This window comes from Euprymna scolopes, chromosome 2, assembly GCF_053919585.1.
Source record: "Euprymna scolopes isolate OS-2025 chromosome 2, ASM5391958v1, whole genome shotgun sequence".
Classification (NCBI taxonomy): Eukaryota; Metazoa; Mollusca; class Cephalopoda; order Sepiida; family Sepiolidae; genus Euprymna; species Euprymna scolopes.
In genome coordinates this window covers 72955507-72967869 of record NC_136483.1, presented here as the reverse complement: position 1 = coordinate 72967869, position 12363 = coordinate 72955507, and the positions used below count along the sequence as shown (strand labels likewise).

General features: G+C 30.0%; 1 protein-coding gene across 5 annotated transcripts in view; it reads right to left on the bottom strand.

Moving 5' to 3' along the window:
- Positions 1-12363, bottom strand: part of LOC145292325 (kinase suppressor of Ras 2-like) — a 169159-nt gene that overhangs the window by 20223 nt on the left and 136573 nt on the right. For all 5 annotated transcript variants that reach the window (XM_080138660.1, XM_080138671.1, XM_080138654.1 and 2 more), the window contains 5 exons: positions 11960-12008; positions 8118-8207; positions 4992-5083; positions 2776-2866; positions 992-1080 (listed from right to left, as the gene is read on the bottom strand). In XM_080138660.1, the coding sequence (XP_079994786.1) occupies positions 992-1080; positions 2776-2866; positions 4992-5083; positions 8118-8207; positions 11960-12008 (411 nt within the window). The remainder of the gene's footprint in view (positions 1-991; positions 1081-2775; positions 2867-4991; positions 5084-8117; positions 8208-11959; positions 12009-12363) is intronic.

Here is a 12363-nt window from a genome sequence, read left to right as displayed (position 1 = left end):
GATGGATTCACAGGTTGCTCACACCATTCCAAAAGCAAGAACGCATAGAATGCTCGAGGATGAATTTGGAGATGTGCCAAGAAGATGAGTCAAAGTTTTTCAAAAGACTGATTACACAGGATGAAACCTGGGTCCATCACTATGATCCAGAGACCAAAGCCCAGTCAATGCAGTGGAAGCACTTGGACTCACTACCTCCAAAGAAGGAAAGGGTGCAGCCCTCTGCTGGCAAGGTCATGCTCACAGTCTTCTAGGACAAGGATGGAGTAGTGATGACAGATTTCCTGGCAAAGGATACCACAATTACAGGAGCCTATTATGCTTCACTTGAGGAAATGAAGGGAAGCTATCAAAATCAAGAGATGGGGCAAGATCAGCAAAGGTACCCTCCTCCTGCAGGACAACGCTCCAGTCCACAACTCGCATGTCGCCAGATCAGAAGCATGGGCGTGTGGTTATGAAATCCTTCCTCATTCTCCCTACTCTCCTGACCTTGCACCCTCTGACTTTCACCTCTTCCCAGCCATGAAGTTGTTTTTGAAAGGAAAGCGTTTCCCAGATGATGCAACCTTGATTTCTGAAGTCACGTTATGGTTGGAGGACCAACCTGGGGTGTTCTACAAAAACGGTCTCCAGAGTTGCATCAAACAATGGGAGAAATGCATAACTCTGAGTGGTTCCTATGTAGAGAAAGACTAATAACTGTGCCAAGTTTCGTTGCTCTACTGCTATGGGAAGTGGGTCAGGGGCATTACTTATTGCACACCCCCTCATATAGGGAATGAACTCACACATAAGTTCCTTTTATATAATAGTAGAGATTATTTTTTTAATAATTTTTACTTAATGACTCAATTTATTTTGCAAACCATTGAAGGGTTGAAACACAGTTTGGAAATCCATGCCATACCGTTGGTTTACACTTTAGAAGAACACATACAGACTATAATAACAAATCATCGTCTGCAAGGAATTAACAGAATTATCTTACCTCGTAATAATGGCTAGATCTGGGGGTTTCATACATGCCCCCATGAACAGAACCAAATTTTCATGCCTCGTTTTTTTCAACATTGCAACCTTAAAAAAGAAAAAGAAAAAAAGTTTTTATTTTGTTACAAAATGCCATTCTTATCTCCCAAAGTTTAAAAACTATTTTCATTTTGATAATAATAAAATTGTTTTTTTATTTTAATACTAGCAGGGGGTACCCGGCGTTGCTCGGGTGGTTGGAGGTATGTGGTTTTGGGTAAACCAAAACAAAAGAATAATAAAAAATCGTTGCCCGGGTGTTTGCTATATAAAAAAAAAAAAGTGCAACGTTAACCGTTCGCCAACCCAGAAATAATAACGTAAAGATGGTTGAATTGATAGGTGCCCGCAATAAAGTTAACTCCGTTACTTCTATTTGACCTCATTAATGAGGTCAAATAGAAAGTAACCGCGCTAACATTTACTGCGAGGCAGGTTTGTTTTTTTTTGGTTTGTTTACTCAACTTTGGCTGGTTTTGTTTCCCCAAGATGTTGGGGAGAAACCAGCTCCCCATCAAAAAGGGTTTGTCCAAATTGAATAGCAATCGTCTGATATAAGGAATTTTCCTCACATTAAAGCCGATTGCTACGTTCCTGGTGCGATTGCCGAGAACAATGTCTTAGCTTTGAATTAGTTTTGCTTTTTATACGAAAAAGCCGAATCAACACGTGAGAAGCCGAAATAGTAATAATTTTGTAAAAGTCGATGTAAATAAATCTAGACGCGACGCGTGTTCCCAAATTCTAGATATTATTATCTAGGGGGTATATAAACACTTCTAAGCGATGGTAACGACCCCCGGGACCGTCGGTGAAAAAAGCCTTTTTTGGACATACAAAAATGTGCGCGCCGCATTTACTTATATATATATATATATATATATATATATATATAGAGATGAACCATTTCAATTTATGCCCATCAAAAAAAAAAAAAAAATTTTTTTTTAATTATTTTTCTATTTCTAATTGTGTAAGTTTTTCTTCTGGAATTATTACTGAGACAATCATTCATCATCATAATTGCTAGAAAGATTTTTTAATGTTATAATTTGCTTTCAAGATTGAATGTTACACATTTTCAATTTCTATCTTATAATTATTGTTATGGGAGTAGAAATGAGTAATATGTAGACACAGTGGCTTAGAAAGAAAATGGCCACCGAGTTCTTAAAATGAGTCCAACAAGTCTTGTAAATGATGTTTATGACAATGATTTTATGCATACTGTAGAAATAATATTCTAGTTTGTCATGAAGCTGGCTGACAATTTCAAATTGATTCACTGAATAACCAAGCATCTGTTAATAGCCAATTCTTGGAGGTGTAAAGTCTGTAATTTTTACCATGCATATTTGTTATTCGGCATTAATTAATAATTGGAGATGAGATGGATTTCATCATTCAGCGCAAAAATGAAAAAAGTTCTTTCTTTAGCAAAACAAACTTTCCTTATGAACAATTATCTTTATAATTGATATGTAGTGATGATTTTATTGTTTCAGTTTTTACAGAAAACTTGAATTCAGCATCCATTTTCTTTCTAGAATGCTGTGTCCATATGTTACTGTAGAAATGTATTAGATAATTAAAAGTAGATCTGATTTATAACAAGTATCTATTAACATTAGATTTGTTGTAGCTTGCAGGGAAGCATATTCATGGTAATGTCTTCCACAGATGTTTTAATGGTAAAATGCTTTTATTAACAAAAATGTTAAAAATAAAAAAACAAGAGCTCACCTCCAGTTTAAATGCTGACAATTGTGCCTGATAGTCAGATTCGGGATCCATATTTAATTTCTTTATCGCTACATCTCCATGCCAGTGGCCTCTGAACAAAGAAAACCATTCATATTTTATACTTAGACAAACCAAATCATTGAGATTTTTCATCCAATTTCCTCGAGAACTCTAAAACTATTCTGTGCTTGTTCAGTTTTACTCCAATATTAAAAAAATTATAATTGTTAGATTAAAAAAAAAGGGGGGGGTTACATATAAAAATTTATGCCAATTACTTCAGTATTTTTGTATATATAAAATATAATTTGCTTGGCAAATGATTTCTAGCCAGTATTATTATGATGACTTTCTGAAATTAGAGTTTAAATTATGTCTCTTGATCTTAATGTAAGCAAAAACATGGCAGATGAAACATTTTGCTAATAAAATGTTTTTTTTTACTTAAAAAATAATGAATTTGTGTTCTTTTTTCAGTGTATTTGTCTTTTTTAAACCTAACACGTAAATATATAATAAAACTTTTTGTGGCTTTTTTTTTTTTTTTTTTTAACAAGCAGTTTTTAATATTAAAGTAAAACTAAATAAACATCAGATATTAGTGAAGCAACCTATCTTCTTATTGCTGCTATTATAATTGATGCCTTGATGAAAAAATTAATGGCTATTAATCTATTTATGAATATTTTTTTTATTATAGATAAAAAAAACAAAAAACTTAGCACTTTTAGTGAAAACAACCTTTCCAGTCAATTTAGTTCTCAGGGACTGACTTGATTTTCAAGAAGATATTTTTTAGATATGACTAAAAAAAAAAAAAAAAAAAAAAAAATTGTTGGCACAAGTGCACTTGAACTTGACAGAAGTATTTTTGGAATAGCCATACTTAGCCAAAAAAGAAGATAATCCAAAATTAATGCTTGTTTACTAAACAAATTTTGGTACTTGTACAGTTTAATCAAGATATTAAAAAATGAAAATATCGAAAAAAGTTTAAATTATACATATCTGTTATGGAATGAAGTTCTCCGAAAAAAAAATTTCACTTAATTTCATCAAGTAGTTTTTGTTTTATAGCGAAAAAACAATTTGTTATGATACCGAGCAAAAGGTTCGATTTTTAGGAAGAAAAGCTAGAATTAAAGATGGGGAGGGAGTATCGGCACTTTAACTGGAGCTATCTCCCGTGGCGCTTCTAAACTCCAAACAAAAATTAAGAATAATTTCAAGATGTCTGCCTTCAACGCGCTCTCATAAAAACGTGTTTTTCTGCTGTAAAAAAAAAAAAAAAAAAAAAAAAAAAAAATACTCGATCAAATTAAGTGGAATTTTTTTTCGGAGATCTTCAGTTTAAAACAGATGCGTACAATATGGCATATTTTTGATATTTTTATTTTTTAATGTTTTGATTAAACTGTACAAGTGCCCAAATTTTTCTGTTAAAAACAAGTTCTATAAAGTAACAAAGTATAACAGAAAACATTAAATAACGAAATATTTATTGAATTTAATTAAATTTGTTACAAATTTACAAGAATATTTTAGAATAAATAAAATAATAATATAAAATGTAATAAAATAATATAAAATGTAACATTGTATGTTTCAAAATTATTATTTTCAAAATTATTTTTATAATGCACAAATAAAATGTAACATTCAGTTTAGAACATTATGAAATGGATGGAATGTATTTTTATATAATTTTTTTACTTTTTTGAGAAAGATAAATTTCTTTAATTAAATTTTAATTTTATTAAATATAAATTTATTAAACAAAAGTAATAAGAATTATAACAATCATTTTAGAATATTTTGATGTGTATGAATTTGTTTTATTTTTTAAACAAGCATTAATTTTGAGTGGTCTTCCGTTTCTGCAAGTATTACTATTAAAAAAAATAAAAACAAAAGCGTACTTCCGGCAAGTTAAAGTGCACTTATGCCAAATTATTTTTTGCTATTGCATTATTTATTTCAATGAACATTCAAGTAAGAGTAAAAAAAACAAAAAAACTTAAATAATGTTACAGAAGTAATACATGCACAGACACAAGAAATGGTCATGCAGTTTTATAAATAGAGATGAAAAAAAAATTATTACAGATAATCATGACTCATAAAAAAACATACTCAGTTATGTGGCTGTCTAAAGAAATATTAAATAAACACAAAATAATATAAAAAAATAAAAAGATGAAAAACTCATAACTTACTTATGTACAATACCAAACCGACCCATTCCTATTTTTTCTCCAATTGTTATTTCTTCAAATGGAATATCCCACTCTTTTAATTGTACAGAGAGCTAGAAAGGAGAATAGGAAAAAAGAAATATGCAAATTAAACCAATTAGGGCTTTTACAGTGGATAGAAGACATTTTACTGACTTGTATATGAAAGAAAATTGATAGTGTGCACACCAGAATGCTAAGAGCTGTTCTGAACATCTCTTGGGGGCAGCACCCTATGAGAGAGCAACTTTATGGATCTTACACCTGATTAAAGAGAAGAACCAGATTTGTTGGTCACTGCTGGAGGGCTAAGGCTGAAATAGTCAGTGATGTTCTTATGTGCCTACAAAAACAGAGATCTACATCAAGCGACTAGAAAAGGGCTAAGAATGCACTTATGAAGATTTTGTTTTACGACATATCAACCCTTCTAGATTATTTAATGCCAAGTCATATTTATTTTGGTGAAAAGATTTTATGCTAGATTTTCATAATATTTTCAAACATTTAACAGATTCAATCTTGTATACTGATCATTTGCAGATCAATTTCTTTTGTATGTGTATATTTTTTTAATAAAAAGTTTACAATTAATTCTATTTAATACAGCAGTTTAGTCTTTTAAACTTAGACATATTTTCGGTTATAAACTAGTTTTGGGACAATTAATCGGAATCGGGAACTGGAATAATTGGAACTTTTGAGAGATATCGGAAAAAAATATGATTATTTCCCAATGCCAGAAACGATTCTTTTGTCTTTTATGATTTTGTTTAAAGCAAAATCTTCCACTGTTAAGAAAATAAATATTTATTGATTTTAAAACTATCAGTTAAACTAAAATTTATAGGCCCCCCCCCTCCTACAAAAATGTATTTACATGTTCAAAAATATATGCACATTTAACATATGTTTTTATGTTGATTGGGAAAAAATAGCAACTCTATAGTTAAACATTTAGAGATTTATAAAGAATTGGAATTGGGAATTTAGTACAGAATTGGTAATTATATCGGAATCAGGAAAAATGTTGGAATCACTCCATTACTAGAATAAACTCAGCATATTCAAAATGAACATTATGATATTTGCTCTGATGTCATTAAAGAATTCGTTTATAGTAACAACATTGTAGTATCTTTGTCACATGGAAATAAAAGCAAAGTGTTTCACTGTGTATGGAACATGACAAGTTGCACACCAAGGTGGCTCCTCCTGCTCAAGCAGGAATGAATAAGTGCTTTTTGTGTGGCCAATAAGGAATTGAGAGAGAACATCTCCACAACTTCCTACTACCTTGTCTCCATTCTCCTAGATAAGGTTATATTGTCAACAATTGATTGGATATGTTACTGTTGCATCAAGTTTAAAATCTGTTGTGGTGTCCACCATATGGATAACAATGAATTTTTCTGCTTACTATAAAGACTGGGAGTGTATAACTGTTCTGCATTTAATGATTCAAGAACTCTCATCTATTCTTTGAATGTCGCCATACCATCAAAGTCTACTTTTCTGCAAACATCTCCCTATACTTATTATTTAATTGGAATTATTGAGAGAAGTATTATTTATTAATTTATTACGGACTATTATCCTCATCTTTTTTAGTTGTTGTTTCACAACGTTTCAGAGGAATAGTTGGCCGAAACGTCGTGAAACAACTAAGAAAGATGAGGATAATAGTCCGCAATAAATAAATCTCCCTATGCTGTCCATATATTTAATCTTCTTCTGAGGTCATCAGAACTAAGCTTGTTGTTAATATTCACATTACAAAGCCATTATATCATTCTCATTATTTCTGTCTATGCAATCGGGTTTCACTTCCATACATCACATTGCATACGCATGCTGGACAAACTTTTCCCTTGCTGCACAGATTAATAAACAAAAATATTCAACAATAAATGAATTTAAAAAATTTTGTACAAATAATTTACATATATTCTTTGTATGGTATAAATGAAAATGATCTTTAAACTCGTGACCTATAATGGAATTGAATAAGATTTCCAAGCATTTTTTATGGTAATAATAAAATTAGTATGTTGTTAGGTTTGTTATAAATATTGATTTGATTTGACATAAAACTCGGCTGCAGGAAGTAGAAATTTACAGCTTGCTCATTGGTCAGAACCTTCAGTAGAAAGTCATCTGCCCACAATATCATTGAAACATTAGAGAAGGCTTCAAAATGGCTTTGACTAAAAAGAGGCGCACCAAAGAGCTGTTATGGTTAGATACAAGTTTGAGTAACCCTGACTTGGTCACCTAGTTGTTTTGGTTTATAGCATATCAACCCTTTTTGAATTATCTAATGCAGAATACAGTAATTTTTGTAAAAGTTTTTAGACTTAAAATTTTTTATATCTTAAAATATTTATTCATGGTGTTTGGTTTGTTTATTTTGCAGAGGAAAACTTGTTTCTGTTTTTGATGATTGAGTTTTGCCAAGGGAAAGGAAAATAAAAATAATAATGTTTGGCATATTTTAGGTGAGGAAGCCAGTATCTTCAGACAGCTTGATCTAGTAGCATTAGTTTGGTCACCTGGATTATTCTATATGCTGTTGAAAAATCTGAAACCGCCAATGATTCCAGGAACATCACTGATCACTTGTTCAAATGCATCAAAAGTGTATATTCATGGCCAAGATCGGGTATTGTTGCTGCTGACATGTTTTGGACTGTGTCTTCAACCTGGTTCTTGTCATCAATTACATAAAGGCAGATATCAAAATTTTTTGATTGGTTAAAAACATTAAAAGAGCGAAAACATTTTGGAAATAGATTTGAGTAGGATTTACCGTGAAACTTGAGAGTTCAACTTAATTAAAAAAAAAACTAAAATACAGAAAAATCTTTACGATGTAAATACTGTCATGGAACGAAAATGTCATATTCCAAAAATCACATAAATTGATCAAGTAGTTTTTATATAGAATATTTTTAGTGATTTTAATAAACCATAGCCATTTCAAGGCTGCTTTTTGATCTCGATAATTAAAAGTTGTCTCACTTTATTTATTAAACATTTAAGTAATAAAATTGAAAAATTTTTATGAAATTATTTTATTTCATCAACATTTAAACAGAAAATACTCACACTATATTGTCGACTCCAGTTGTGTCCTGTAGGGTCATCCTGACTGTCTATAGAATCAACTCTGTCCAGCAGAGTTCGTTCTCCTATACCCTGTAACAGACAAGCAGATATGACATCAGAAATTGTTTTAAAAATTTGAAATATTTTTAGAGTTTGTAAAGAAACAAAGAAAATTTGAAATATATATATATATATAACTATTTCATTTAATCACATAAATTAATAAACAAAGATATAATTTTATACGTAAATTTTCAGTATTTACTTCAACAGTGCTTGAAACATACATAGAGCTAGGTAGTAAGTTATGAAAATAACTATGGCAATCAAGCTACCCAGAATATTCTGCATTTCATTCTCATGAGAATTCGTCAGGCTTATGCTATATATATTTTCATAAATTACTATATATGTAAACAATTACTGAATTATATTAACCCAGTATAATTTGGAATACTACAAATTTGTTTACTATATATATCAATGAAAACTATTGGTGTACACACCCACACACATACAGGGTGACCCAAAAAAAACTCTAATTAGGCCCCGTTCCTTAGTGTTTTGTCCGAATGAAATGAAACTTTGGTCATAACTAGTTTATTATACTCAAAGCATCACATCAAAACACAAGGGTCTTTGGCCTTTTTTTCTCCGTTCTACAGCATATGTTCTAGATGGCCTCCATTTAGCTTTTGTTTTTTTTGGGTCACCCTGTATATATATATATATTTAAAAAAACATGAGATAGTTGCCCAGAATTCACACTATATTAAAAAAAAAAAAAAAAAAAGTGAAAAATCTTTATGATGTATATACTCATGACAGAATGGAAATGTCATATTTCAAAAATTATGTAAATTGATCAAGTAGTTATGTTTTTAAAGAAAATTTGTGATTTGACATGGAATGAGCCATATATATATATATATATATAAACAACTAATTAATTACATAATTTTTGGAATATGATCTTTTTGATTCATGACGGGTACATACAAAGATTTTTCTGTATTATTTTATTTTTAAATATAATGGGAATTCTGGACAACCACTAAACATAACATAAAAAAATCACACTATAATAAAAACCAAAAAGAAATATAAAAACATAGAATGGTTCAAAATAATTGAGTATTTAATAACGAAAAATTACTGTACAAAACTTTTCCAAGGAATATTTTTACAGAAAGGTTATTTATAAATGCATTATTAGAGACAGACTATTCATAGATGTGTTATTCTAGACAAAAAACTGTAGAGACATTATTATAGATAAATTAATTGTAGAGAAACGATTATACACAGCTTCATTATAGATGTGTTAATGAAGGGAGGACAGCATGTTGTGTATGGCAACATTTTCAAAAAAATCTTTTAGAATACATTTTTATAAAATCAATGTTTGCAGGTGAATATTAAATCAATATATTCAGTTCATTCAATATGTTTTACAGTCAATTTTAATTAACGTGCTGTACATTCTGGTTGACTTTGTTTAAGCATGAATGAATTATTTCAGTATGATAAATGGGTAGTCGGGCCAGTATAACTTTCTCTTTGTGATGACAACTGCTATCTGATTTCTATTTTTTTTTATTGTGTCTTTATTGAGTAAAGTTTGTTGCTTGTGTTTTTGCTCTATTGCTGTTGCAATTTTTTAAGGATACATTTTTTGCTGTAGGATTTAAAATCTGTGTAATGGATTCTGTAATCATCCAAGTCTAATTGCTTGTTTGGTAGCTGCATCTGCTTTGCCATTGCCTTAGATTCCTATGTAGTGAGAGATTCTGTTGATTACATATTGCTTGAGGAAGGAGAGGTGATATTAATTTGGTGTAGGGGTATGTATGACAGGCTTGACATGACCAGCCAACTGATTGGATTGGGTCTCTTCAGTCACCTTTCTAGTCAAAGTAAGGGCCAAAGTGGAGTGTTGCAGTTAATATGAGCACATATTTATCTAGCAATACAAGACCATTTTTTTCTTTACATTGAATAAACTCAAAGCAAGCAGTATTGAAAAGAGCATAAAAAACAAAGAAATTATCTTTAGTTTTTTAAAATCAACCCACTAGAACTGGAGTTAAAACAAATCAAAATATCATGGTTCACTCGACATTTTGCTTCAAGTGAGTCCTATTCAAATGCATATAAGCTTGTGATTGAAAATAGGAAATTTGCACAATTTCCAGACTAACCCACCTTTATAAAAAGCTGTATTCAGATCTTTTTAAGGTACTATGATTCAATTTTGAACATATTATCATAATACCATGAGGGTTCAGTTAGTGTTATTTACGACCATCTCACTCGGTAACTTATGGACTAATTAGCATGTTTCAGTTTCATTTTAATGGCTTTAAGTAGAAGCATCATAAAAACAGCTAAGAAAAATGGTTAAGGAAGTATTATTCTGATGAACATTATCATTTGTCATTATCATATCGTGAAAAATCCAAGATGATGACCAGGAAATCCAAGATGGCGGTCACGACATGAGTCAAAGAAATTATTAACAAAATACGGCTTGTAGTGTATCAAATGAAAGGAAATTTTGTACAGACTACAATTATGTTTTCAAGTACATTAAACTAATTAGGAGTATTAAGTTTCATTTTAAGGGCTTCAAGTAGCAATACACACGGATGATAAAACGCTTTGGATAATTACGGATTTCAAGAGGGTTCTGCTAAAATCATCATATTTTAAAAACTAAAGCATCTTAAGTCCTCAAAATATCACCGTTTTGTTCAAAAATGAATATACCTTCAAATAAATTAATAAATGATAATGTACATTATATATTTTAAGAGCTTTAAGCAAATAAAGTGATAAAAATGTTAACATCATAAAACGGCGTTTTCGGTAAGATTTTGTACCCCCCCCCATCGATTTGTAAATGGTCGTACTGCGATTCTCTTAAGAATTTCATCATGAAATTTGGAAATTAACTAGAAGAGATATCATTTTTAATAGATTCGGTTGTTCGAAATTCTTTTGACAGCTCATTTCTTTTTGTAGTGTTAAAAAAGACTTCAACATGTTTGGAAAATTTTGAAAAAAAATTTCTTTCGACACCCACTGTTAAATAAATAAATTTTTTTTACTACATTTATCCATTAAAGATAAAAATGTAACCGCTTTCTCTTGTGGTACCGAGCAATTTAAAATCATGATACCTGGAAAAAAATCGTTCTATTTTTAAAAAGTATCTAAAAATGATCTGTAGAAGCAGCAGCAGCTACTATCGCTGATATTAATTACTTTACTGTAAACAAACTTTTTTTGTTTTGTTTTTTATTCCAGAACAAATTAAAAATTAAAAAAAAAATGCAAATATGAATATAAAAAAAATGTTCTTACATATTTAGTTGGAGCTCATATTATTAGAACATAATTAGCTTAACTAGAGCTATTCGGTTATCAGAATATATAATTTTAAAGCAATCCAGCGTTATTTTTGGTCAAATTTTAAAAATATAGTTGAAAAACAAATATGTAACGTGTGCATTTTTATCCATTACATTAGTTTTTACCGGTGAATCAAACAGTGTTTCGTTTAAAAAAAAAAAAAAATGTGAAATATAATTTTTTTGCTTCAGGTATGCAAGCAGTACCCCCCCCCCCCTCCCAGTATATTTTTTTTGTCCTTTTTTTTTTTTCCAGCGGATTATAATTGAATGGACACTAATCTACTGAATTATATATATATATAAAAAAATACAAAATCAATATTTAAATATTTGTAAGAGGTGTTCAGTTTCTAGTTAAGTTAATAGCAAAGTTCCCTAAGATTCAAATAAAGAAAATAAAAAGAAAAGAAAAAATAAAATACTTACAATGACTAATGTTTTATCACTGTCATCAGATGTGTTTGTATTTATATCTCTGTTAAAAACAAAATTTTCAGAAAATTTCAAAGAAATACAAATAAATATTTTCATTTACTGTAAGAACAAAAGTCAACAAAAAGCAGATAATTATCAATACAAGGTGGAACGATGAAATTGAAATGAAATTTGAATCAACTTCTAGAATTATTTGCTATAAACTCGTTCTAGTTTAATCTAGTCATAATGACAAAAGCTTTTGTGGGTTTCTTTGAGAAACAATTATCACGACCCATATTACCTTTAGTTTACTTTCGATATGTGGACGACATGTTTTATCTTTCCAATGATCAAACCATTGCAAATAAATTCTTCTTACTTTATAACATGCACTCCGTGTTAAAATATACTTA